The sequence below is a fragment of the Nannobrachium achirus genome (genome assembly GCF_963921795.1).
Source record: "Nannobrachium achirus genome assembly, chromosome: 8".
NCBI classification, from domain to species: Eukaryota; Metazoa; Chordata; class Actinopteri; order Myctophiformes; family Myctophidae; genus Nannobrachium; species Nannobrachium achirus.
Genome location: NC_137817.1, coordinates 47,306,006 through 47,332,266, shown reverse-complemented (window position 1 = coordinate 47,332,266; position 26,261 = coordinate 47,306,006). Strand labels below are relative to the sequence as shown.

The 26,261-nt window shown below is 41.8% G+C and overlaps 2 protein-coding genes across 2 annotated transcripts in view; one reads left to right on the top strand and one right to left on the bottom strand.

The window, feature by feature from the left end:
• Positions 1-4,288, bottom strand: part of tlcd2 (TLC domain containing 2) — a gene marked incomplete at both ends in the record, with an annotated part of 58,063 nt that extends 53,775 nt beyond the window's left edge. The window contains 2 exons of the mRNA XM_080731402.1: positions 3,169-3,251; positions 4,110-4,288. Coding sequence (XP_080587528.1) covers positions 3,169-3,251; positions 4,110-4,288 — 262 coding nt within the window. The remainder of the gene's footprint in view (positions 1-3,168; positions 3,252-4,109) is intronic.
• A 4,597-nt stretch (positions 4,289-8,885) lies between these two features.
• aifm4 (apoptosis inducing factor mitochondria associated 4) lies at positions 8,886-25,576 on the top strand (the record flags this gene model as incomplete). Its single annotated transcript, XM_080731659.1, has 16 exons — positions 8,886-8,994; positions 9,425-9,534; positions 10,597-10,641; positions 10,753-10,825; positions 12,427-12,539; positions 15,276-15,362; positions 16,927-17,018; positions 17,730-17,860; positions 19,156-19,271; positions 19,589-19,660; positions 19,975-20,038; positions 20,585-20,661; positions 20,851-20,968; positions 24,365-24,463; positions 24,629-24,704; positions 25,468-25,576. 16 exons carry the CDS (start codon positions 8,886-8,888, stop codon positions 25,574-25,576), a joined length of 1,491 nt encoding a protein of 496 aa, XP_080587785.1.
• Between the last annotated feature and the right edge of the window lie 685 nt (positions 25,577-26,261).

The window sequence follows — 26,261 nt, the reverse complement described above, 5'->3', positions numbered from 1 at the left end:
AATTTTAGGGGTTCCTTGACATGAAAATAATTTATGAAGCTAGCCCAAATAAGCAACTTCAGAAATAAATAACCCCAAAAAAATACCAATATTTACAAGCGACTTTACAGAAAAACAAGTCGCTTATAATAAGCAGATGTGGCAACACTGGCGAGCACGCGGGGGGTCAAGCCATGCCCACACCACGGTGCCTGGGACGGACACATATAATGCCCCCCATTCATTTTTTTTACTACACTCGACCACGGCTTCCACTGGCTGCCCGCTTCCAGGGGGTTTGGCTTGGTAAAAAGAATGCCAAACATCCGTGGAATTGGAGGGGAGCCCTGGTTGCGCGACGCGGCGGTGGCACACGCTCAAGTCAATAAATTAAATGAGTAGGGTAACAGAGCTTATCATAGGCCGCTAGCTGCTGCTGAACTACCGCACTGGAAGAGGCAGGAGGAGAGTTGTTGCTATTTTGAGGGTGCTGGAGGATTGGAGTCAGCTCAGAGTCATTATGTGGAATTGATCAAGCTCAAATCAATTGTTCCCAAAACTTTTTCGCTCAAATCCCATTTGTTGTCGGGTGAAAACCTTGTATGTCCAAAACTGTTTGTTTTGTATTTATCATTTTAAAAATGATTTAACATATAGTGAACATAGCCTAATAGCTACAAGCACACAACCCCTCGCACTGTGCTTGTAGATCTGCTATTTTCACTAGTCTCGTGCAAGTCTTCATGATGAAACAGGGCTTTACTTTACAAAAAACATACACATTTGAAACTTGGAGAGTTTCTGCTCGACAGCGACGATTTGTATAGTGAAAATAGTATAGTGAACATTATTTCCTTTTTCTTTTCTTTTTTTGTGTATTCAAAACAAAATGTAGGAAATACAAAAAAGAGTGTGAGTGAATTTACTGGTACTCGCAATCCATAAAAATGTGAGACCCCAGACCCAATGTTTTGGGGAAACAGTGTGTTGACCACTTTTTTTGCGAGGTGAGGGACTGGGAGAGTTGCTGTCAGCTTGTACTCCTGGCCCCCAAAACTGTGGAATAAACTCCCTGTTGCACTTCAGACTCCACCTTTTAGGTTTTAGAAGTTTTTTACAGTTTTTTTTTAGGTGCGTGGTCAACCTATGTTATTATTATTTTTTCTAGATTGATATTCCTATGCAGTTGTTGTATTGTTGTTGATGTACTGACACATTATCTTGTTTATTATATTGATGTATTACCCGCTTATTGTTGCATTGGACTAAAAGCGTCTGCTAAATGCCTAAACTGTAAACTGTGTACTGTAGATTCCTGAGATGAGTTCACCAAAACCAGTGAGGGGGTGTGTTTTATTTGAAGGCAGGGAGGAGGCAGACACCATGCATGCAGAGATTAACAGATGTAAACATCATATATAAACATGAGGTCTGTCTGTGTAGCAACACGGGAATAAAGGTTGGGTTTAGGCTAGATAGATAGTCTTACTGAGGTTACGTTTAGGAACAAGGTTAGTATACGTTTAGGAATAAGGTTAGGTTTAGGCATATAGTTTTACTGAGGTTAATATTTAGGCCTAGAATTATTGAATGCTTTAGCTATTGAAAAATAGCAGATATACAAGCTCACAGCGCGGCACTCGGTGCCGCGCTGCGAGCTTGTAGATCTGCTATTTTTGAAAAAGTCGTGAAAATGTGTGCAAATCTTTGAATATGTATTTTTAATGCGAACATTTGTAACTCAAACTTTGCTTCTGGGTGGTCCCTGGAACTAAATATTTTGAGATGCAGGTCTGTGGCCAAATAAATATCAGTTTGGGGGTCCTTGACATGAAAAGGTTTGAGAACCGCTGACATAGTAGACTCTCAAGAACAGACTAACTGAGCTCCAGTTGAAGTGAAAAGGACCTTTTCTTTGACAATGGCTGGCCAGATTGCTGACATAGAAACCTAGGTTTTTCAAAAAACCTTAGAAGGATTCAAAAGACACTTATAGAATCGGGTCAAAATTCTAATTTTCACGATTTAAAAAAAATAGCAGATCTACAAGCTCGCAGCGCTGTGAGCTTGTATATCTGCTATTTTTCAATAGTTAAAGCATAAAATAATGATACACAATAATGTGTACCCGTTCTGAATGGGTTAAGTTTAGGAATAAGGTGAGGTTTAGGCATAGTTTTACTGAGGTTAATTTTAAGAATAAGGTGAGGTTTAGGCATAGTTTTACTGGGGTAACGTTTAGGAAGACCTGGTGGTGACCGTTCCGAGGTTGCTGGATTCGACCCGGGGGGCGAGCGTGTTTTGCAACAAGCGTTTTTGTATTCAATTATCTAATTAGACATCGCTACACACAGGCCACAGTACGAACAATAGGGGGTGCTGGGACAGCAGAATGTGGCCACCCAGCCGGAATTCAACGGAGGTGTCCAAGTGGAAAAGTGTGCTCAGATTTCAGCCTCTGTCTGACCCGCACTGCTTATGTCTTTATATCGTGCCCAGAACAGGTTGTTATCCACTTAGAGAGATGGCCATTAAGTTGTCCTGGAAGACTATATGCTTACATACTGTATGGCTGGCAGAGCGGTCACATTGACACGTTTATGGTCTCTAACTAAGACTTTACACAACTCTCTCACAAGAACACGCCATACAAAGACAAGCATGTATGTCTCCCAGTTCAAGGACTTTAAACACTCGAGCCCTATATACCAGTGGTTCTCAACATGCGGGTCGGGTCCTCACAACGCGCGTTGTGAGCTTGTACATCGGCTATTTTTACAATATTTATCTGTGGAACAGACAACAAAGTCAAGCTATGCCTTAACTGAACTCCCACAATTCCAAGCGCTTGTCGGGGTGGGGGGTCCCCAGTTCAAATATGATTATTTTGGGGGGTCATGACCTGAAAAGGTTAGTAACCACACCCCCTATACCATTGCTTCTCAAAACCTTTTTGTAATCTTTTCTTCTGGGGGGTCCCTGGCACAAAACATTTTCAGATGGGGGTCCGTGGACAAATATATATCAATTTGGGAGTCCTTGGCACAAAAAGGTTTGAGAACCACTGCTATATACCGTACTACAAAAATAGTTGATCTACAAGCTGACAACGCATGTCGATGTGACGTGTTGTGAGCTTGTAGATATTTTATTTCTATTAATATAATAATAATAATAATTGAGACTCACCAATGGACACGGAGACTAATGCGTGTGAAAATGTTGAATATGTCTCTATCAAATCTTCAGCCATCTCTGGGTGAAGGAAAAAGCTGTGGAGATCAGAGGAAATCAAAGAATAGGAGTCAATTAGTTTTCCCCCTCCTCCAAGCAAAACATAATTTACGCCTGTAGAAAAACTATTCACCCATGGCCTTGAAGTAATTTACTATTAGGCTATTAAACTTTCATGTTAAACTTATAAGGCTATAAATCAAACAACAACCCACTTGTTACATTTTTAATATCAATGAACTGCACAGTTTTTAAGTATTTGTTTTCCCTCCATTTTCCTGAGATTTAATAATTGATGTCACCACAGAACTGTCCATCCAGGTGGTCCCCAGCTAAATGATGGAGAGTTGGTAACCAAATGGACCCTTATAGATCTTTAACTCTTGAGAGCATAACATTAAACCAAATGGACCCTAATTTGGTTTCATTTTACACTCTCTCTATCAATAGTTACATTATTGTTAAACATCTGCTTTACTTATTTTACAAGAGGTCTACACAAATAGAGAAGAAGATTTTTTTTTAATCAACATGTGCCTGTTATCTATGGTAGCCTACAGCATCAATAGCAGCAGCATGGAATTGTGGATAAAATCTTATCCAACGACAACAAAATATTCGTCTTGGGTCTGAGAGGCTAATTCTCATCGTGGTCCGTACGTGGCCCATGCCGATTAAATAATGGTAGTTGATGTGGAAAAAGGTTGAAAAGCACTGATTTAAACTCATCATATCCCAGTTATAACAGATTTTAACTAGTTTATAAACTCACCACAGAACAGCCCATATCCCAGACTAGTGATAATAACTGATTTAACCATTTTAAAAACTCACCACAGAGCCCACCATATCCCCAGTGATATTAACAGAGTTTAACCAGTTTAAAAAAAACTCACCACAGAACAGCCCATATCCCAGTGATCACGCTGTGGACGAACGAGGTGGAGATATTTCTCCATTTCCAAGCGTTTCTGCAGGCGGACTCTGGGATGGGGAGCTTGCCGAAGCCAGCGTTCACCAGGCGGAACAGTCCGACGGACGCTCCGGTCGTCAGAACCACCGAATGTAATTCCATGGTGTTTAGGAACAGAACCCAACCCAACCGAACCGAACCTTGGAAGTACCACTGAAGAAGATCTATGTGTTCTTCTGGCTGGCAGAAATACTTTATAGTGGCACAAACTCTGGAGTTTTCTTCTTGTTGTTCTATCTAGACCTTCAGGTTCTTCAGGTGGATGTGAATTCTTTCACAATGACAGACAGATAGAGAGAGCACACACATGCACAACACACAACATAGATCAATTTAAATGTCAGTCATTCATAAAAGAAGGAGGGAAAAAAACACACACGCTTTTGTCTGCAGAAAAAGGAGGCGTGGAAAAAATCTGTCAAAGTGAGATTTTCCCTCTCTCTCTCGCTCTCTCTCACTGACACGAGGAGTCGTGTCGTGGTGTGTGGATGAGAATGTCTTTTGTAATGATGCTGATGGTAATGATGCTGATGATAATGATGATGGTGATGGTCAGTGATTGATTGATGTTGGCCTGGCCTGGTGGAATGGAAGCTCTTCTATGGTAGCCTGCTACGTTCAACACACTGCCCTTGTCTTGTGTAACTTTCTGCTCATCAGTGTAATGTCAGTGAACCAAACAACAAGGATTCCCCCGCCCTACTACGAGGGGGCGCGGCCAGTATACATACACACATAACATACCACGTTCAGCGTTGCCAGGTTTGTGTGTTTGCGAGAGCAAAACCAATAAACAAGCCCAAAAGTAGCGACTATTATAGTGGCCAGTGCCACATGAGCACTTTATCTACAAGCTCACAAGCTATTTTCAACATTTTTTTCTTCTTTTTTACACATTCCAACAACATTAATGTTGTATGGGGCTTCCTGGCATAACATATTTTCAGATGGGGGTCTGCAGACAAATGTCCTTGACATGATTATGAAAATGTTTGAAAAGGACTGGTTTAAACAACATTAGGCTACATATATATACTTACATACACTGCAATCCCCAAAATAATCAACTACACTTTAGAAACATAAGTCCAGAAAAAAGATCAACCCTCTACCGCCAATATTTGCAAGCTACTTTAAAGAAAAACGAGCTTATAATAATCGGACATGGCAACACTGACCACGTTTATGTTATTCAAGTATTTGGAATGGATTCCGTTTTCTGTGTAATAGTGACACCAAGTGGACAGAGAGAGTGACAACAACACTGTTGCTGTTTTGCAACTGACCTCCATCTGGAAATTTGGTAACAGGGCCCCTTTAAACAAGATTTATGCTGTTAAAATGTTATTCAAAATATAGTCAAATGCTGTTAACATGTTATTCAAAATATATTCAAATGCTGTTAACATGTTATTCAAAATATAGACCTATTCAAATTCCAAATGCTTAGAATATTCCAAATTGTTAAAACCAGAACAAAGAGCTCACTCAGGATATATTAAACAATTCAAATATGGGAAGTGATGAAACAAATAAATGAGCAGACACAATTGGAACTAATAAATGAGCTTTGATTGGATAAAAATTGAATGGAATTGGCATGCCACCTGAAAATGTATTTATATACTGTTTACTAAAGAACTAGACTCTATAACCTTATAGCATACAAACAATATAGAACTTTACATGTTTTAACAATAGCTTTGTTAAAACTAGTTTATTAATCAAAATAATATCACTTACATTGCAATCCAGTGTCAAGAACGAAGGGACAAACGAACGAGCCTTTTATTATCTCTTATCTCGACCTCATTGTGTTTTCATTGGACAGCAGGCGAAACTCTGCAGTGGTGGAAAAAGTAGGCCTACTCCCATTTTTTTTAAAGTATCAATAGTCTATACTTTTAGCGTTGTTTAATTCTCTGTATTTGATTTGTTATTTGAATTTATTTATCATAATTAGATAAGCCTCGTGTGGACAGGTGTTGAAAAATAGCACTCGTGAGTCGTGCTATAGGCAAGCATTGTGGTCCAATGAGATTGTGATGTCCATGTGAAATAATCAATCATATATAGCCTATACTGTATGACACTGACACACACATCTGTAAACTGGTATAGGCTGTTAAAAGCATATCCTATTACAATGAGTTCAAGTTCAAATCTGACAGCTTTGCACCTGCTATTGGATGTTCAAGGGATGGCTGGGGTGTTTTTATTATTTAGGCCTATAGATGTTAAAGATAACATTAAAGGGAGTTCCTTTTCATAATAATAAATTAATAAATATAGAAATACATAAAATCCATGAACGTGGCTAATTTAAAATTAAGTTTCATTAATGAACACTGGTCATTTTGAAGTCAGTCTCAGATTGGTCTTTGAAAAATGTAGACCTATTCATTTTTATTTAGTTAGTTTAACGAAATGACAAGGAGGATTCTTGAAACATGAAATACAGATGTCAGGCAGTGTTTTCTTTACTAATTTGATGTATTATTCATTATGTTTATTATTTAATATTCATTAATTTCGTTTAATTTCTTAATTTTATCAACCGACTATTAATCGCTATTAATATAGTAAATGATCACGTGGTTCTATGACGTCCACCATTAGAGCAGCTTTTATTTTGAAATATCTTTTGTATACGCGGTGGTTACCGTAATGCCTAGTGTAGCAGGCGGGGTCTGACTATTATAGATGTTGTAACAACGCAGTGTGGTTTTAGTTTGACCGTGTGTGTGTGTTAATCCAAGCCGAAAAGGTGCTTAGTCCTTCTAAACGCCTGCCCCGTTCTTTTGAGGGATGCATTGGTGCATGTGTAACGCATAGATACTTTTATAGGCCTGAACACACGTGTTATTATAAAACAGAGTCACGGGAGGAGAGAGAGAGATCCACCCGGACATCTACATCTCATTTCTACGCGATCTTTCAATGCTCGAACGAGCGTTTCGTGTCTTGACAAAGTTGACGCATCATCATCTTCACCTCCGTCTTCCATTCAGATCCATTCATCCGTCATCATCACGAGTGTCCTGCAACAGCAGCAGCAGCAACAACACACCGCCAGGTGGGTTCAATTCATTCATAGACTGTAAAACAGCTACCGTATGTTCCATTCATACATCATCATGTATGTAGGCCTACGAGTGAGGTTACCTGCTGCTGGCTGTCGCTTACCGACAATTAAGAGCTTATCTACAAGCTTGTAGAGCAGCTCTTATCGGCAAGCGACAACAATTAGTGCAAAAGGGAGCATAAACAAACTAGACGTCTAGACCTACATAAACTGGTCCATGCATAGCATATACCCAGCTGTAAATGGTGAAACACTGCCCTCACGCGGCGAAGTAAGTATTGATGCACTACATTACTTTAAAAACATAATGTAACAGTTTTTTTTGTTGATATGTGTGATGTTATGGATACTGGTGAAGATGAACAAAATAAACAAATAAACCAAAAGTGAAGTTAAAAGTTTTGCTATTTTACCATTTCTAGGTGCCCACTGTTACCTTTTGAAATGGCAGTACATTGATGTATCACTATTAGGTATATTTGTTACCTCTGCTCTCTATTTTCAGACTGTTTAGTTGGGTCATTTCAGGTTAATTTGAAGGTTTATTTGGTCATCTAGGTTATTTGTCATCTATGAAGGTTAAATTGAGCCCCCGTGACCCTAGCAAAAGTGTGAGAAAAATTCATGTAGCCTATTGCTGTAGGCCTGCGTTTTTCACAGTTTCTTTCTGTTTTAGGGAATTCATAAAATCTATTTTGTAGACTTCACATGTTTAATCTTAAACCACAACCACTGGACAGCTGCACTTCTCATCATCACTGCTACTGTCATCTGAACAGTCATGTGATGTTTAGCTGCTGGGGAAAGATGAGGTCACTGGTGGTCGGCATTTCACATTCACGAGTTTTCAACCATGACCAATGGTGGAGGAGGATGCTCTACTAGCTGTCTAGCAGGTCATACTGGAGCTAAGAAAACATGATGTAGTCCTCATTTCCACATGAAGATCCAGTGAGTCATCACAAGGTGTGAGGCTGAGTGATACGGTTTGATTCCTCAGTTTCTGCATACAGGAATATCTGTACACTCACCATAGACCAGTGGTTCTCAACCTTTTAAGGCTGTGCCCACCCCAAAATAATCATATTTGAACTGGGGACCCCCCCACCCTGACACGCACTTGGAATGTAGGAGTTGAGGCATTCGATCTGGTTTGACTCGGTTCTACAGATAAATATTGTGAAAGCTCTACAAGCTCACAATGCCGCTGCGAGGCGTTGAACCTGGCCATCTGAAAATGCATGAGTTGCAAAAGTTAATTTCCAACACAAATGACAATAGCTATTTTGGTGCATTGGGGCTCAATTTGTTTAACCTTCATAGGAGACAAATCCACTGAAAAACAAACCTTCACTGTCCACGGGCCCCATTGTGTGTGTGGTGTCTTGCAGCTATGGATGAAGAAGTGGTGACTGGACTGGTTTGTCAGGAGTCTGAACTGCAGGATGGACAGTAAGTAAAACCACGAGAATGAACACAATCCATTTTTGGTTTTCATTCTCTCTTTGTTAAAACATTTTCGTTAAACGTGTGTGTGTGTGTGTGTGTGTGTGTGTGTGTGTGTGTGTGTGTGTGTGTGTGTGTGTGTGTGCGTGTGTGTGTGTGTGTTTTAGGATGAAGGAGGTGATGGTTGAGGACCAGAAGGTGTTGTTGGTTCGAGTCCAGGGCCAGTACAACGCTATTGGAAGCCAGTGCAGTCATTACAATGCTCCTCTCGTTAAAGGTAAACTAAGCTTGATTGATTGATTGAAGACTTTAATAGAAGTTTCCATAGGAAAAGGTACAGTTTCATGACAGTACAGTTCACAGGTACAAGGTCAACTAAAAGGATATCCTAGTAATCTTTTCGGCTTATTACACAGGAAACCTTTACGTATCTCATATAACATTGAATGACAGACGGATAGAACACAGGACTATGCAGTAGATATCAGAAAAAAAACAGTCATTACAATGCTCCTCCTCTAATTAATAAAGGGAATCACCAATAGAATAGTGGTTCTCAAACCTTTTAATTTGAAACACCACCACAAATCTTCCAATTTGTACACTCAGCGTGTTCAAAGGGACAATGCTGCGTCTGCTGTCTGTGCAAAGTGTTACAGTATATAAATGTGAATAATGTAAATAGTGTGTGTTCTCTGTGGGTTCAGGAGCACTGATTGGAGACCGGGTGAGGTGTCCCTTTCATGGAGCCTGCTTCAATGTCAGGAGTGGAGATATTGAGGAATATCCAGGTTTGGACTCTCTGCCCTGTTACAAGGTACAGTACAGTCTGCCTGTCTATGATGTGATATCCAGAATAAGTTCAAATGAATGAACGAATGTGATGGATAAACATGCTGACACAAGGAACTGACTGAATTTGCTTATCAAGCAATACCCTATGTAAAATATCCATCCAGTATCTTATATATCCATATCAGAGGATCCTACTGCCTACTGGTATCACAGCCTCCGTAATGGTACAAAATGAGGTGATACCAACAGCACTTATAAGTTTGAGCACAATCCTGGTTTAAATCCAAAATCCAGGCAAACCATCTCAAAATCTGAATCCTCCTCTCCATTTGGAATAGTTTGACAACTCTCAACCATATCCATATGCAAACAGTGTGAATGGGCCCAAAACAAGTTTTTGAAGGATTTTATTTGGCCAGCTCCATATCCTCATTTAAAATCTGTTTTGGAATGTTATTTGAAGCCAATTATATTCAATTCAAATTAAGATTTGTTTTTGGGCCATTATGCCTTTATTGAAAGGACAGTAGACTGACAGGAAATGGGGGGAGAGACGGGGAGTGACATGCGGCAAAGGTCGTCCAGTTAGGGAATCGAACCGGCGACGCCACCAGGCATCAATGCCTATGTGGTATGCCAGTAGGCCAGCGGTCGCCCCAACCAATTCAAAATGTTTTAACTAATTCTCCATCACACCGACAGATGAATGGCCTTCGTTGTGCTGCATAATAATACTCCTTCAGGTTTGGGAGGGACTTACCTCCCTTTTCCTTAGTAGTGTTTGAAATCTGATATTTTTTTATATTTAATTTCATACATATCTGCTACAGGTATGATTAGAGCCTATTAGACCTGTGGTTCCCGAACCTTTTAGCTTGTAGAGCGCTTGTAGATTGGCTATTTTCACCACTTCTTTAAAAAAATATTTATATTGGTTATTAAAAAAAGAGGGGGTTATTGGTTCGCAGTCCCATAAAAATGGGTCCCGACAGTGTTTGAGAAACACTGTATTAAACCATGTCATCTTCATTACACAAACATTAATTACGCATAAACTCCACTCAAACATTTTTTCATTTAACAGGTAAAAGTTGAAGATGGCAGTGTATACGTGTCCATCAGCAAAAAAGTAAGTCGGATTTCCCACATGTCAATTTTGCTGCGTTTCCTTGCTTGGAATAATTATTCTGATGAAAATACTTCCCTGGCTGTTTGTTGTGGATTCTTCCAGTCTCTGAAGCTGACCAAGAGGGTCAAGGAGATGAGCAGCAGGGTGCCAGGAGTGGACCATACCATCCTGCTGATAGGAGGGGGTAAGGGCTATTTTCATACCAACCAACACTAGACCGAGCCTGACCCATATATCAATCTTTGCGATATTATGCATGGTTATTATACCTTTTTTTAACAACTTCAATGTCGGCAATTATGTCTCCCATGTTTTTTTCTTTACCACTTTCAACCCTTCTGTCCAAACGATCGCCAAATAGCAGATCTTCAAGTTTAGATCTGCTCATTTTTAAATTGTCTGATCTTTCTTGCGCAACTGCAGCCCATGCGCAGTTGCAGGCTTTTGTATGTCAGCTATTCCTTTGCGCAAAACCGATGAAATATATTGTAACGCTTAGCAGACTGAGTGGGGAAGTTCACCTCCAAACGGGAGAAGAACTCGGGCCCCCAACTCAGCAAACCAGGCAAGCAACCCGCAACGCCAAGAGAGCTTGCTCGCTCAGCGGAGCGAGTTACGCCCGGATCTCTTGCAGGGTCGTTGCACTATATCTTGCTAGGTCGTGCCTCACTAGCCAACACACAAGAGGAGGTTGAATGAACTGAAATAGTCCATGGGCCAGACGGGTTGTCGGTATTAAAAAGGTGGCAAAGGTTACCATGCATTTTTGAAAAGCTCTATATCTGTAGATTATATTTTGGTATGATAACCCTTTCTTAGACACAGCTAAATTAGTGTTATCATCCGCTAGAGTTGGTGTCCCATTAACTTTACATTGCAGGGAAAAAAAGCTACAAATTAATCTGCTTTAAGTAGCATAAGAGGTGTCAAACTAGGGGGTTTTCATGATGCTGAATCCATTGCAAGCATCTGTTTTGCACTAAAAACATTCCTGGGGCTAAAACAGCCCCTACAAAAGTGTGAAAAGTGATGACTCATCACTTTTCATCACTAATCCATGGTCTTGTGGGACAGTTTTTAGCCCAAGGAATGTTTTTTTGTGCAAAACAGATGCTTGCAATGGATTCAGCATCATGAAAACCCCCTAGTTTGACCCCTCATATGCTACTTAAAGCAGATTTTTTTTCCCTGTAATGTAAAGTTAATGGGACACCAACTCTAGCAGCTGATAACACCAATTTAGCTGTGTCTAAGAAAGGGTTATCATACCAAAATGTAATCTACAGATATAGAGCTTTTATAAAATGCATGGTAACCTTTGCCACCTTTTTGATACCGACAACTCGTATGGCCCATGGACTAAAACCAGTGTTTGATCTGTTGGGAATTGATTACATGAAACAGGCAGCTGTGCGTCCAGTCTCAGTGTTTGTAAACAAATAATTAGATAGATACCTTTATTATCCCAAGGGGGAAAATCAGTTGCCCAGAGGCAGCACAGCAGTATAAGGTTATTTACAAAGTTACAGAGAAGTATGAAAAAGATAAAAAGAGAAAACAAGAACAGAGTACAGAGTACAGTAAGTACAGTAAGAGCAAGGTACAACAAGAAAGGGAACGAATAATATATATACATAAAGTGTCCTAAAGCACAACTATCAATATAATACAGTGCCCAAATCAAAGTGACCATAACAGTCAATGCTACTTAGTGCAACAAGTATCTCTACATCATGTCAAACACAATAATTGGTCTATTGCCCACATCCTCTGTGTCCACTAAAGGCCCCGCCTCTCTGCTGTGTGCTGAGACTTTGCGACAGAACCGCTATGAGGGTCGAGTTGTCATGGTTACCAGAGACACACTGCCGCCATACGATAAACCCAAACTGAGTAAGGTAAGTTGCAACGGTTTCCTCAATTAGCTGCTTTTTGTTATACTGTGTGTGTGTGTGTGTGTGTGTGTGTGTGTGTGTGTGTGTGTGTGTGTGTGTGTGTGTGTGTGTGTGTGTGTGTGTGTGTGTGTGTGGCACTGGAGTGTCTGTTAAAATTGCCATATAGATATAGGTTACCTGTGTGTTGAACATGGTCCCAATAAGGTCAACTCCAAACACAGGAAGAATCCTGAATGGAAAATCCTCCTCTCCAAACAATCCACATCCTCGGTTTCAATTCTCCTTCCTGTATTCCAACGCATTGGAGGTTGAATATCTGCAGGCCTGGTTACACACTTAAGTGAACAGTGGGTTTCTTATATAACTTGCTCCAACTCGAGCCACTTCAATGGTAAAATAAAATAAATCTGGAATGCTGGTCAACTGTCCTTGCTGCTGCCAGCATACAAGCTGAATCTCCCACACTCAATCACACACCTGTAGCAACTTCAGTCCTGAGCAGGGATATTTCCAGGTGTCAGTCATTGTTAATTGGTGATGGCTTGTAGATTAGAGACTCTGGCCGTCACAAAGTACAGGGTCAATCGACTCTGCCCTTGAAGCCGGCCCTTGAAGAGTGTAAAGTTCTGACAGTAAACAACCAAACCAGTTGGTTTATCAAAACTCATGATTTGTACCGTACATCAAAAGAGATGAATGAATCACTTACCTTCACTGCTGTTCATACATTCAGATGTGAGTGGAAGGAGGCAGGCTGTTGGGGTGTGTGTGTGTGTGTGTGTGTGTGTGTGTGTGTGTGTGTGTGTGTGTGTGTGTGTGTGTGTGTGTGTGTGTGTGTGTGTGTGTGTGTGTGTGTGTGTGTGTGTGCGTGTGCGTGTGCGTGCGACATTGCGTTGCCTAACAATGACAGAATGGAAAGTCGTCAAAAGACAACATGTCTACTGTACAACGGATCCATTAGGGTCCACTTCACTTATTTGTACGCCTTATGTCAACATTAATTGGCAGATCTGATAAAAGACAAATGTATTGCTGCGTTACATTCCAGCCAACTTTCAGCGATCATGCCAGTGTGGCTGGAGCGTTCTCTCTCTTTTAACCTCTGGTCCTAAAATCTTCCAGTGGACTTTAAATGTTCTGCCCACATTTGGCCAGGAATCGGTGGTTTTAACCACTTACTGTAAACCCCAGCCAGCATCATTCATAATGGAGCCAGTCGGACACATTGTGGTGGGTGTGATGATGGCTGATTTAAGCTGTCAGAATCAACTTTATTTTTCACATCACTGGTTTTGCAGGCGCAAAAAAGTGTGTTTCTGTGCACACTCCATCATTTTGTAGTTTTTTGTGAGAAGGGGAGAGGGTGGAGATAGAGTAAGAGCTGGAGACAAAAGAACAACAGAGGACAGAAACTGGTAAAATAATCCAAAAAGACCTATGTACTGTATGTATAATAAAAGAACAGTTCTGTGGCATTCATCTCTGTATGATCTTGTTTCACAAAGGGTTTAACCTGATGACAACAATCATATCATGTAAGGTTGGTAGTGTACAGCAGAAGCACGCTGGTATGGGATTGTATCGGTATCGGCTGATAAGGCAGATGGTGATATCTACACTAATGTGAAATTATTTGTACTGTTAATACATTAAAGCAATATCTTTAACTGAACCAAGCAGGCAAGTGGAACGAATGTGTGCCAGCACAGAGTGTCTCCCTAGTGTGTTATTTACAGTATAATACCGAGCCCTGCTGAAGGAGTTGCTTTGTTTAGTTTCAAGAAGCAAAGATCTAGTTCTCTAAATTAACTCTATACGGTATCTTCTACCACTTTTTCGAGTCACGTGTTCAAATACTGGATTCTGATTGGCTAAATTCCGGAGGTTATGAGAGGACAACTGCCGCAAAGTTGTGTGTCCGAGATCAATGCGCCTCAGTGTACATCCGGGGACTTTCCCCCAACCAACAAATGAAGGTCGCAGCGGTCCTATGTTTACTAACGTGCGTACTATCGTCGCCGATTTATTTGGATCCAATGCAATCCGCCAACTTTAAAGCCCCTTTTCTCTGAACCTATGCCTTTCTGGAAGCGAACAGCCTCTATTTACGGCCGGAACGGTGCTTTTAACTGACGTTAGCTTAGCTGTAAGCTAGACGCATGGATTACTATGGAGTTGGCGCCATCTGTTGGTGAGTAGAAGATGTTGTTTGTGGAACTATCTGCTGTCTCGCGGAAGTTTTATAGGCAATAATGATTGTAACTTAAGATCCTTGCAAGTTACAACTATGTGTTTTCTTTCATGTATACGGGAAAAAGTGGTAGAAAAGCTATTTACCACTCGGGGTCGGACATTATGCTCTCATAATGTCCTGAGTGCGGGTGTTATCGGACTCGGCTGCGCCTCGTCCGATAACACCCTCACTGCGGACATTATGAGAGCATAATGTCCTCTCACTCGGGGTAAATTGCTTACATATCATACTGAATTTCCCCCTTGGGATAATAAAGGTATCTATCTATCTATCTATCTATCTATCTATCTATCTATCTATCTATCTATCTATCTATCTATCTATCTATCTATCTATCTATCTATCTATCTATCTATCAATCATTACATGTTGCTATCATTCACTTATCTACAATTCTGATTTCATCAGGAGGTCGAGGGGTTGTTTTTGTATTCATGTGTTTTATGTCAACGGTCACAGTAGAAACAAAATTAATGTCTTTTCAGGCATTGAACTTGGACAGCAGCAACATCCTCCTACGTTCCAGTGACTTTTTCCAACAGTATGGAATAGAGGTGTGGACACAGAAAGAGGTGAGCGGGTCAGACATAATCAGATCATCACTGTCGGGCAGAAACACAGAAACACAGGTTAATTTACGGAATGTCTGTCTGTCTGTCTGTCTGTCTGTCTGTCTGTCGTCTGTCATCTGTCTGCATGCTGACATCACTGATGCTGAACAATGTTGCCACCATGGTAACTGAAACAATGCCCAAATTTGGAGATGACTGATATCACTGACTGACATCAGTGATCCCACATTTGGAGATGACTGACATCACTGATACTCTGATCACTCTCTGCCTTCACTGTGATGTCACACTAACAGAATCCCTTTTATGCCCATCTCCATATATGGGTACCAGGGGTAACTGGCCCAATATACATCACTGGCCAGATGGACACTGAAGGAAAAAATCACACCCGTGTGAAGTGGAGCTGTGTGTGTGTGTGTGTGTGTGTGTGTGTGTGTGTGTGTGTGTGTGTGTGTGTGTGTGTGTGTGTGTGTGTGTGTGTGTGTGTGTGTGTGTGTGTGTGTGTGTGTGTGTGTGTGTGTGTGTGTGTGTGTGTGTGGATCATGTGTACCGATTTTTGTGACATTTGAAGAAAATATGTAGGAAAAGGAGCAAAAAGTGTGTTTTGGAGAAAATTCAAGATGGCGGAAAATCTATCATGGCGCAAATGGGCGTGGCCTATATGGGGAGATGCGTCATGACCCAAGGAATCCAGGGAAAAAATATTTTTAATTTTCCGACCTACGGTTCAAGAGTTACAGGCCAAAACGTAAAGTGGGGTGTTATGTCGCCACCATGCGGCCAAATGACACAATTATTTTTTATTTAATCCTTGAAATCATTATGAACCTCCTCTCCAAGTCTTGAAACTCTAGCCCCTATGGTTTGCGAGAGACAAATAATTGAATGTGAGTTTTTGCGATTCCCATTCTAAGTCAATGGGGAAAATTAATTCACTAATAAATTAATATCAATTAAACTATTGAACCTTTCTCTTAGCAAGTTACTAGCCCACGATTCCCGAGTAAGCCGGTCGATTTGACATATGGCGCGAGTGTGTGGTGGCAAAACTGTGGGACTAGTAGCGTGCCGAAGTTTAGGAAGTTCAGGCTACATACACACAGACACACACACAGACAGACAGACCCACACAGCCACGTATAGGGAGCCTGTGCTTCACACAGCTCCAAAAATAAATAAACTGGCTATAATAACTGTGTGGCATCTACATGGAACTCTTCCATCGTGATTTCTTCCATCATGGTGGTGACCCCGGCACCCCGATATATTGTTTCAATATCGGTTCGATACTGATATTGTATTTTAAGGCCAACATCGCCGATAACAATAGATGATGGCCGATTAATTGCCCATCCCTAGCACAGAGCTATGTCAGTGAGTGTGAAAGCAGCAACGTATTTAGAAGCTCTGTCGACCTGACGGTCGCTAAACGACATTAGGGCGTTTTACTTGTTCGAACAGTGTGCGTGGCTCCTTTATCACACTGTTTCACAAATCTTGTGGTGAGGTTTAGTTTGGGTTTAATCCATGAGTGTGTACATACTCTACATGTATGTTGCAGGTGGTGTCAGTAAACCCATCTAACAAGAAGGTGAAGTTGAATGACGGCACTCTGCATCATTATGACCAACTGCTCATCTCCACCGGCTGCAGGTTGGATTCACTACTTCTCTCTTATCACATCATTATGCAGTGGTTGGAAAAGTACTCACATTTCTTACTTAAGTAACAGTATAAATACTGCAAACGAAACACTCCAGAATTCAAAAGTAAAAGTACAAAGGTATTGGCATCAAAATGTACTTAAAGTACCAAAAGTAGAAAGTACTCAAATGTATTAAAAATCTTTTGAAAATAGCAGATCTACTGTACAAGGACCCCTGGGTGTCCCCGGACCCTTCTTTGAGAACCAGTGTCATAAGCTGCCATGTCATTATACCGTCGGCGCATTATATGTGTGCAGTCTCAGAATAATTGCAGGACATAATTTGCAAGATGACCTGTAAAAAGGATGACGAAAGCAAGTTTCTTTTTATAGTGCTTTCATAGGGAAGAAAAAAACTTCCTCTGTGAGGCATAATTACAGCTTCTTCTTTACAACAAGATGGCAAAAGCACACATTCCCTATATTGTATTTAGAACAAAACTAAAGTTTTGCCAAAAACACAATATATCAAAGTCTCTAAAACCTAGCCTAACCCACTATAGCTAGCCATATACCTACACTAAGCCATTTTAACTAGCCCCATACCTACACTAACCCATACCAACCCTATACCTACACTAACTATCTAACGTTTGGAATAATGGAATGTGGGAATGATGAGTGGAGCCCCGTCATAAAGCAGGTTGTTCTCTTCATAGAGCACGGCCGCTCAGCTGTCCAGGCTGGGACCTTCAGGGAGTCAAGTTGTTGCAGTTTCATGAAGACGCCAAAGACATCCACAGCTGCTCTGTGGGCCACAAGGCTGTCGTCGTCGGAGCCTCCTTCATCAGTAAGTAAGCCTTGCCGAGGCATGAGGCCCATAGGGCAGGAGCCCTGCCTCCTGTTTCTGTAGCGTGAGGCAGCGGGATGTACCATCCAACCTCTGATTCTGAGTGCCAAGCAGGGAGGCACTGGGTCTTTGGTATGACCCGGGCTGGGATCGAACCCCGATATCCCAGTCTCAGCGCCAACACTCTTAACCACAAGGCCACTAGCCTCGCGTAGCCAGGCTTACTCATCTGCGAAGAGAAAAGCCTGGTCAAGATATGAGGCAGAGACCATTCTAGGTGGGGCTGAATTTTCCCGGAAGTTGTATTTTTTTCGCTGGGCAATGTAAAAAGACCTGCACTGCATGACGTAACGTCCGTTAAATGCAGCACTTCCGCTAGAAATCTTGGAACCAAGCGGAAGTTATATCTTGCCCAGGGTGCAAGGCCACTGAGCTGGTTAAACCACCTCCATAGGTGATTTATTTGATTGATTGATTGATTGAATACTTTATTAAGACGTTGCAGTAACAGTACGGCAGGTACAATTTAACAAGCAATGCTAAAAGGATAATGTTTCCATTGTGGTCCTATGAACTCAATCCATCAACTACATGTAGAAGAAGAAGACGACATGTGAAATATGTATATAACAAAAGAATGGTTACTTCTGTCTATTTAATTTCCTGCGTCCACGCTTCCGCATATTGTATCCCAGGCCAGACATTCTGGTTTGCAGCTTCCTATCCTGCTGAAGTTATCTTTAAAATGACAAATCTAATCTGCTTTTACCTCCACTGTCGTTCTTCACTTGCAAAAATAAAACTCATTTCATCTTATAATGGTCCCCAGTCCTTGGGAGTATTGTTTTGTTGTTGCTGTATATTTTTCCTCCCAGATAGCACATTAGTTAGTGGTTGAATAAATTACCCATTGTTATCGGCCTGTCGGGTCATTTCAGGCTCTGAAAGTGTGACATCTTTGGAAGCTGTTTTCTCTGTTTTGCCTATTCTGACTTAACAAGCTTCAAATTGACCATATCTTACTCAAATATTTCAATAAATGTAGATGGGTAGTGGGTAAAAATAAGAGGCCCAAGTATAGACCCTGGGGGGACACCAGTCAAGTATAGAGATAGAGTATTTATTTACAAATATTGTAAATATTTTATTTTGATGTGGTGTAATGTTGATATGGCACGTAGACTGTCAAGAAGATAAAAACATGGCTCTTCATGTCAAAAACATTGCAGACCCCTGGGTTAGACATAACTTGCATCACAGGCCATCCCAACCTGGTTCCTTTGTTTGTGCCACAGGCATGGAGGTGGCTTCCTACTTGGCAGACAAAGCAGCCAGTGTGAGCATGGTGGGCACCACAACGTACCCGTTTGAGCACTCACTGGGCCCACAGATTGGCAAGATGACTATGCAGGTAGGAAACACTGACCCCTAGTGGCTTGTCATTGTGAGTGCCGAAAACCAAAGTTGAATATACATTTATCACAAATGATTATGAATGCATATATTTTTGTCTTCTACTCATTGCTATAGTGTTTGTTCAGTAACAGGGCTGTGTCTCTACACCTTTTTAGTAAAAAAATGCTTTTTTCCCCCCTGATTGGCTGATATTGGCAACCCACCTGAAAATGTATTTTCTATTATTAAAGAGTTGCAGAGACAGGGAGACTCCTGTTGCTTTTTTTCCGCAAGTAGAGAGCTTCTAGTTCTAACCATGTTTCTCTTTTTAAGATGCTTGCAGAACAGAATGTCAAGTTTTACATGAACGACGCCGTCGTTGAGATCAGGGGAGAGAATGGAAAGGTACCGTAATTCTACATGTCGTTGGCGTCAGACAGAAACCTCTCATCTCCATATTTTAACTGTTTGTGTATTTCTCGTAAATTAATTTCCGACTCGACCATACTAAAGCGTCACACAAAAGCATTGAAATCTACAGGCGTGATTTCAGCTTGTAGATCTGCTATTTTTGATACAGTTTTGAAATAGTAACTCATTTAGACATATGAGGTTTCCACCGTACAGAGACGATTTACTCCCATTTCTACTCACACTGAAACTAAGTATTCTGGAAATTCAAATATCTGAAAATTCGTGACAAAATGTGCTTCGTCCAGGTGAAAGAGGTGGTTCTGAAGAGCGGTACCGTCCTGGAAGCTGACGTGGTGATTGTAGGAGCTGGTAAATTATTATTACTAAGATAAAAATCCATAAACGCCAACCAGAACTGAGACAGTTGTAATGATACAGTTCCTGCATACTTGATTTGAGTGAAGCTATAAACACGCCTTTCCTGTATGCATTTGTTTTGTACATGTAGGACACGTAACTGTTGTCAATTCACTTTACTAAACTTTCCCATTGCATGTTGGCTCTGGCTTTCCTGAGAAGCTAGTTTACATGTTTACAAATATTTGTTGACTTTCCTGTCTAAAGGAGGCATGAGGAAAAAAGAAAAATGCGAAATAATCGCTGGCGAATGTCTAAATCTATTCATATAGTTCATACAGGTTGATGCCTGTAATATCTTGTAATATTTGAAGTGGCACAAACAACAGTTTGGAAATCTATATTTTCTGGTGAATTAATAGCACGGCAGAAACACTTTCCCTTTAACTTTCCTGTCTTAGAGTGCTATAGCTTACCAAACATTTGCAGATTGTTCTTGTTTGTGTAGAGAATCAATAAAAACTAAACATGTATTAATAATAGATTTTTCTCCCTCAGGTGTCATTCCCAATTCTGACTTCTTGGCCGGAAGCCAGATAGAGGTGGATTCCAGGAAGGCTGTGATTGTTGACAAGGTATTCTGAAAGGCATTTAGATGGCAATTGTAACCACACGACGTACTGTCATACCTTCCAATTTTCAATGACACAATTAAATCGTTAATCGCAATTATTCTTGTGACAATTAATCGTCAACTTAATGTGTTATGGTGACAGCCCTAACGTCCTACATTTACTGCACACACTGTTGTCGTCCCATGGCAGTTTATGAAGACCAACGTGGCTGATGTGTTCGGGGCAGGAGACGTGACCTCCTTCCCTCTGACCATCCGTGGAGACCAGAGGGTGAACATCGGTCACTGGCAGATGGCTCTAGCACACGGTACCACAGCCAGGGATTCACTAAAGCATCGGAACACTGACGCTGTCAGGCGGAAACTAGGAATGGGACTATATGAAAATGTCATGGCAAGATTATTGTGACCAAAGAAATTGTGATTTACGATATTATCGCGATAATGAAAATATCCCCAACATCCATTATCCTGGGGCAGAACATTTGCCAAAAAATAGCCGATCTACAAGCTCTTAACGCGTCGCAAAGAGATTTAGTAGAGTGGAAAAAAAGACTGTATCAAGTACGTTATTTCCAGGTTCGTTTTACCAATTATAGAGGGGGTTTAAGACAAGTGGTACCAGATAAGCAGCTCAGCAAATAAAGGTGAATTGATCCCAGTGCATGAAGGAGAATAATTTCACGATAAATTTAAATCTCCACGATACGATTATTGTGGGTGTTTTCATCACGATTAATGATAATGACGATTATCGTCCCATCCCTAGCAGAAACATGTTGAGGAGGACCCCCAAAATGATATGTATTTGGCCGCCAACCCCATCTCAAAAAATATTTTGTGCCAGGGACCCCCAGAAGAAAGGAATTAGGTTAGAAAATGTTCGCTTTTAAAAATATATGTAGTCTATATTCAAAGATTTGCACACAATTTCAAGATTTTTCAAAAGTAGCAGATATACAAGCTCATAGCACGAAATAATGTGCTATGAGCTTGTATATCTGCTATTTTTGAATAGCCAAAGTACAAAATATGCTTAAAATCGATAAAATTATTACTAACTATATAACTATATTAACACTCATCCATTGCCATTGACAGATTTGTTTAGTAGGTTCAGAGCGCCATTGATGGATTTGGTGTATTTACTTGCGCCAGCAGAGAGCGCAAGTATATCCGGCTGATGGTACAAAGGAGAGTGTTGTCTATCTATATGTTAATGAGGGAGCAGAGTTCTCTGTGATGTCACCACCAAGAGACGTCACCACCAACTAACAAGTGTTGTCACATACCCACATCCACAACCAGCCAGATACAGATCACTTTAAAGTAGGGCGATAGGTGCTGTCTGTATCTGGCTGACGGTGAATGTGGGTATGTTACTGGCCACGAGTGCACAAGCCGCAAGTTGGCACCTCGACCGAGTGCAATCTAGTTTTCTTTTCCTTCTTACACAAGGTAGAGAACATCCCCATCTGGTTTAAAAAAAATCACACCCAGTGTGAAGTGAGCGGTGCTATTTATGAGTACATTTCTTTAAGCGCCCCATGAAGCTTGGCCGATGTGGAATGTGGCGGGACATACTTACATACAGATGAAGCCAGATGTAGGAGCGGTTGCTCAAAAATAAAACAAAAGGTACAAAAAAATGGACACTGGAATATTGCATTCCTGCGATTATGAGTATATATCCCATGAGCTGGAGGGACAGGAGCATTGTAATTGGCTAGTAATGTTCTATAGGTCCCGTAAGCCGAGTGGACATGATTTACACAATTATGGACTGATACAAGAAGTCCCACAGCTACATGTAATTCACCTTGTCTGATTTCTTCTGTTGCTGATTCCTCCACCTCTTCTTGGTGGGCTGGCTGGTCGTTTCATCATGGCTGCCAATTCCCACCTGATGTCGTGAGGGAGTTCCGACTGTTCCACACCGTACCGAATAACCGCTAGCTTACATAATGTCTTCAGACTAGGACTTAAGTCCAGGATGTACAGGTCATCGTCAAAGATGACGACGCGATCTCCCAGCATGCAACAGCAACACCAGAAGTTCTGCGACGGGCCTTTCCCCCGGGGTTCCACCTTCGACCAGGAGAAGGTGTCTGGGCTGAACTTCCACAGATCGGTGAAGGTCTGGGCGAAGCTCTCGCCGCCGAATACGTACAGCTCTCCGTTGAAGGCGAAGGCCGGATGACCCACGCGTCCTTCCGGAAGGCGCTGGGCAGAAGGAGTACCGCTCAGCCAGCTGTCAGTCTCTGTGTCGAACACTGTAACGCTGTAGGGGTGATCCTCGGTCCCTTGGCCCCCGAACACGAACATCTGGGCCCCGATGAGGGTGGCGGAGTGACAGTCCGAGGCAGACGCCGGGGTGCCGCTGGCGTCGACCAACGACCACACCATGGCAACGGTGTCCAACTTGTAGATGTCGTTGGAATATCCGGTCGAATCGTTGAACCCTCCGTAGATGTACATGACCCTCCCCAACAGGCAGGCCGAGTGGTCGTCCCTCCCCTCGGGGACGGCGCCGGACACCTCAGGTGTGAACCAGCAGTGGTCGTCGACGTTAAAGGCATACATGACGTTGCAGTGAGGATACCCGCCCCAGATGTAGACCACGTCGTCCATCAGCACAGCCGTGTGGCCCCAGAAGATGGAGGGCACCTCGGGGGGACGTTGTTCTCCACCGACCGTCACCGCGGGCAGCTTACTCCAGCGCAAAGACACCGTGTTGAACATGTGCACCTCCACCTGACCCCTGATGGTGCAGGAGCCACCGAAGTACCAGATCCTGTTGCCCACGGCCACAGCAGCGTAGTAGTTGTGTAGTAGGTTCGGCTCTCCCTTCAGGTGTAGGGTCCATCGCAGCATTTCACCACACCGGCTCTTTAACTGCTTTTAAAGACCCGAGGGCAGATTCTATGAAATAATGCCTTCTAAATCAGTACAGTTCGAAAAAACAGCCGATGTACAAGCTCACAGCACGGCACAAAGTGACGCGCTGTGAGCTTGTATGTCTGCTATTTCACAATGGAATAGCCAACGCTAGAATCTAAAATGACATGGTTACTTTGCCTCCCTTTCCATTCAAATTTCAATCAATTCAGTTCAAAGTTCTATAGATGGTCAAACTGAGCACTGTTATAATTGGCACGGCGCCACAAATGTCCCGCAAAGCCCGGCCAATCTGCAAAGTCCCACACGCTTGGGAGTGTGGGAGCCGATCAGGGAAGCAGATGCCAGATAACCCCCCCACTCCACTGGGCGCATCGAGCGTTGCGTCAGGGAACGCTGGGAACGCCTCCGTTTTAATTAATGAAGGGTGCTCCCTATATACATGTAGCAGAGCAATCTGGGCACACATCGGTAAAAAGAAAATCACACTTAGAGTGAAGTGAGCGGTGCTATTTATTATTTAATTTCATTACGCGTCACGCGAAGCTCGGCCAATGGGACCCTGGGCGTACAACTAACTTTGAGCGCTTTGTGCCAAGATGTTTATATCTACATATTTCATCTTATGTATGTATTTCCATAAATAAATTCCCTATTTTATACATGGATGGATTTTTCCATAAAAATAATTATTTTGAAACAAGGTTCCTGCCCACCAGCGTCGATAAGATTCTATGATGGTGAATTGGTGAGTTGATGAGTGTTATAATATAATTTTGTTTTGTTTTTCGTCTCTCGGACCCCAGGGAGGGCAGCCGCCTTAAACATGCTAAAGAAACCAACCAAGATTGATTCTGTCCCGTTCTTCTGGACTGTGTTGCTTGGGAAGAGTATCCGATACGCAGGTGACTGAATAGTTAAAAATGTAAAAGAATAATATTGTGACATTTGATTTAGACCCGCCCTACAACCAACCTTTATGGTTCGGTGTTCTAAATCCACCCTAGATCAGATTGAAACATGTTTTCTTAACGTCTCACAATTTATTTCTCCTGATTTGGTAATTGCAGGGTTCGGGGAGGGATACACAGAGATCATATTCAAAGGCAAAGTGGAGGAAAGGAAGTTCCTGGCATTTTATATCAAGTGAGTACCAGGGCATTCACGAATAGTGATTTTTAGTATTCGAATTATTCAACCCCAGTTCAAATATGTTTATTTTGGGGGTCACGGCCTAAAAAGGTTTGAGAACCCCTGGTATAAAGCATTGACAAATTCATCCACCAGGGGCATTGACAACTCATTATTATGACTTCCTATCTAGCCAAGCTTTATAAACTATGTTTTTATTAAAGAGAAAAAAAACAACAACATCAACAACATCGAATAGTGACTTTGATATTCGAATATTCTAATAGTTGGTGAATGCCCTAGTGAGTACCAGCAGACTAAAGGTGGCTTCACATGGCGGAGGGATTGACGCATTTAGTCATTTGTTTTCAGTGAGAGGCGAGCATTCTGTGAAACTCTCGCTCACTGCCAAAATTGAAGTGTGTTTTAACTGTTCTCTACGCCAGTGGTCCTGTAAGTGGGGTCCGGGGACCCCCAGGTGTCCTTGAGGGGATTCCAGGGGGCCCCCAGCTAAATGTGTTTCTATAGGATTAAAATCAGTGTAACCACCTTAACTGTATCTACGTCGGCTATTCAAAAATAGCTAACAAGCTCACAACACAAGTTTATTTAAGAATACAAATCTGCACTCTTCGTACTGAGTGTTACCTTTTCATAGGAAACAAATGAAAAACCAGTGAGTGTTGAGTGTGGACAGGGTGTATCTGCTGTGCCGCTGTGGTTTGATGATACAACTGTGTGTGTCTGTCTCTCTGTCCCCCCCCCCCCCCCTGAATAGAGAGGAGGTGGTGGTAGCGGCAGCCAGCCTGATGTTTGACCCCGCTGTGGCTCGCCTGGCAGAGCTGATGTCCACAGGAACGACCATAACGAAGACACAAGCTCAGTGAGTGTGAGGCCCCCGTTACTGATAGGTAGCGTCCGCGCTGGGCAAGACCTACTGCAGCTGGTTGAGTGTCTAAACGGAAGCACCTCCCCAAGGAAATGACGTTGAGGCTTTTACAAATCTGTTTACATTCTCTGTGAATGAAACGAGGGTTGCTATTGGTCGCAAAAGATCTTACTCTCTGCATTATTAGGCCTTTCTGCTCGGAGATGAGTAAAGACTGGGAACGAGGCTAGGTACTGTAGTGTCTATGTGGCAATGTAGTGTCTATGTGTTCACATTTAACCTCAAATTAATTTTCCCCAACTCAGACCTTTTCTTTTGCAGATGAATCTGATTTTAGATCAACGCTGAGTGCATCTCAATCCATTACATTACATCTTGTCTGCAACCATACATTTAATAATCACTATTTTGGGGATGTCGTTATTGGCGAACATTTTCAAACCTTTTAGCTAGCTTGCTGCTTTGCAGAAATTGAAATTTAAAAACGCAATTTTTAATTTACATTTCCATGAACGCTGCGTCATGATTCGTCATCGAACACCCTTCGGTTCTGAAGAGATTTCTGTTCTGTTCTTTTACCGGGCAGAATTACAGACTTGGGGAAGAGATAGTTTAGCTTTGGAGACTTATTAATGTGCAAATTATAACAAATTAGATTAAACAGGATTTCTGTTGTTCTGAGA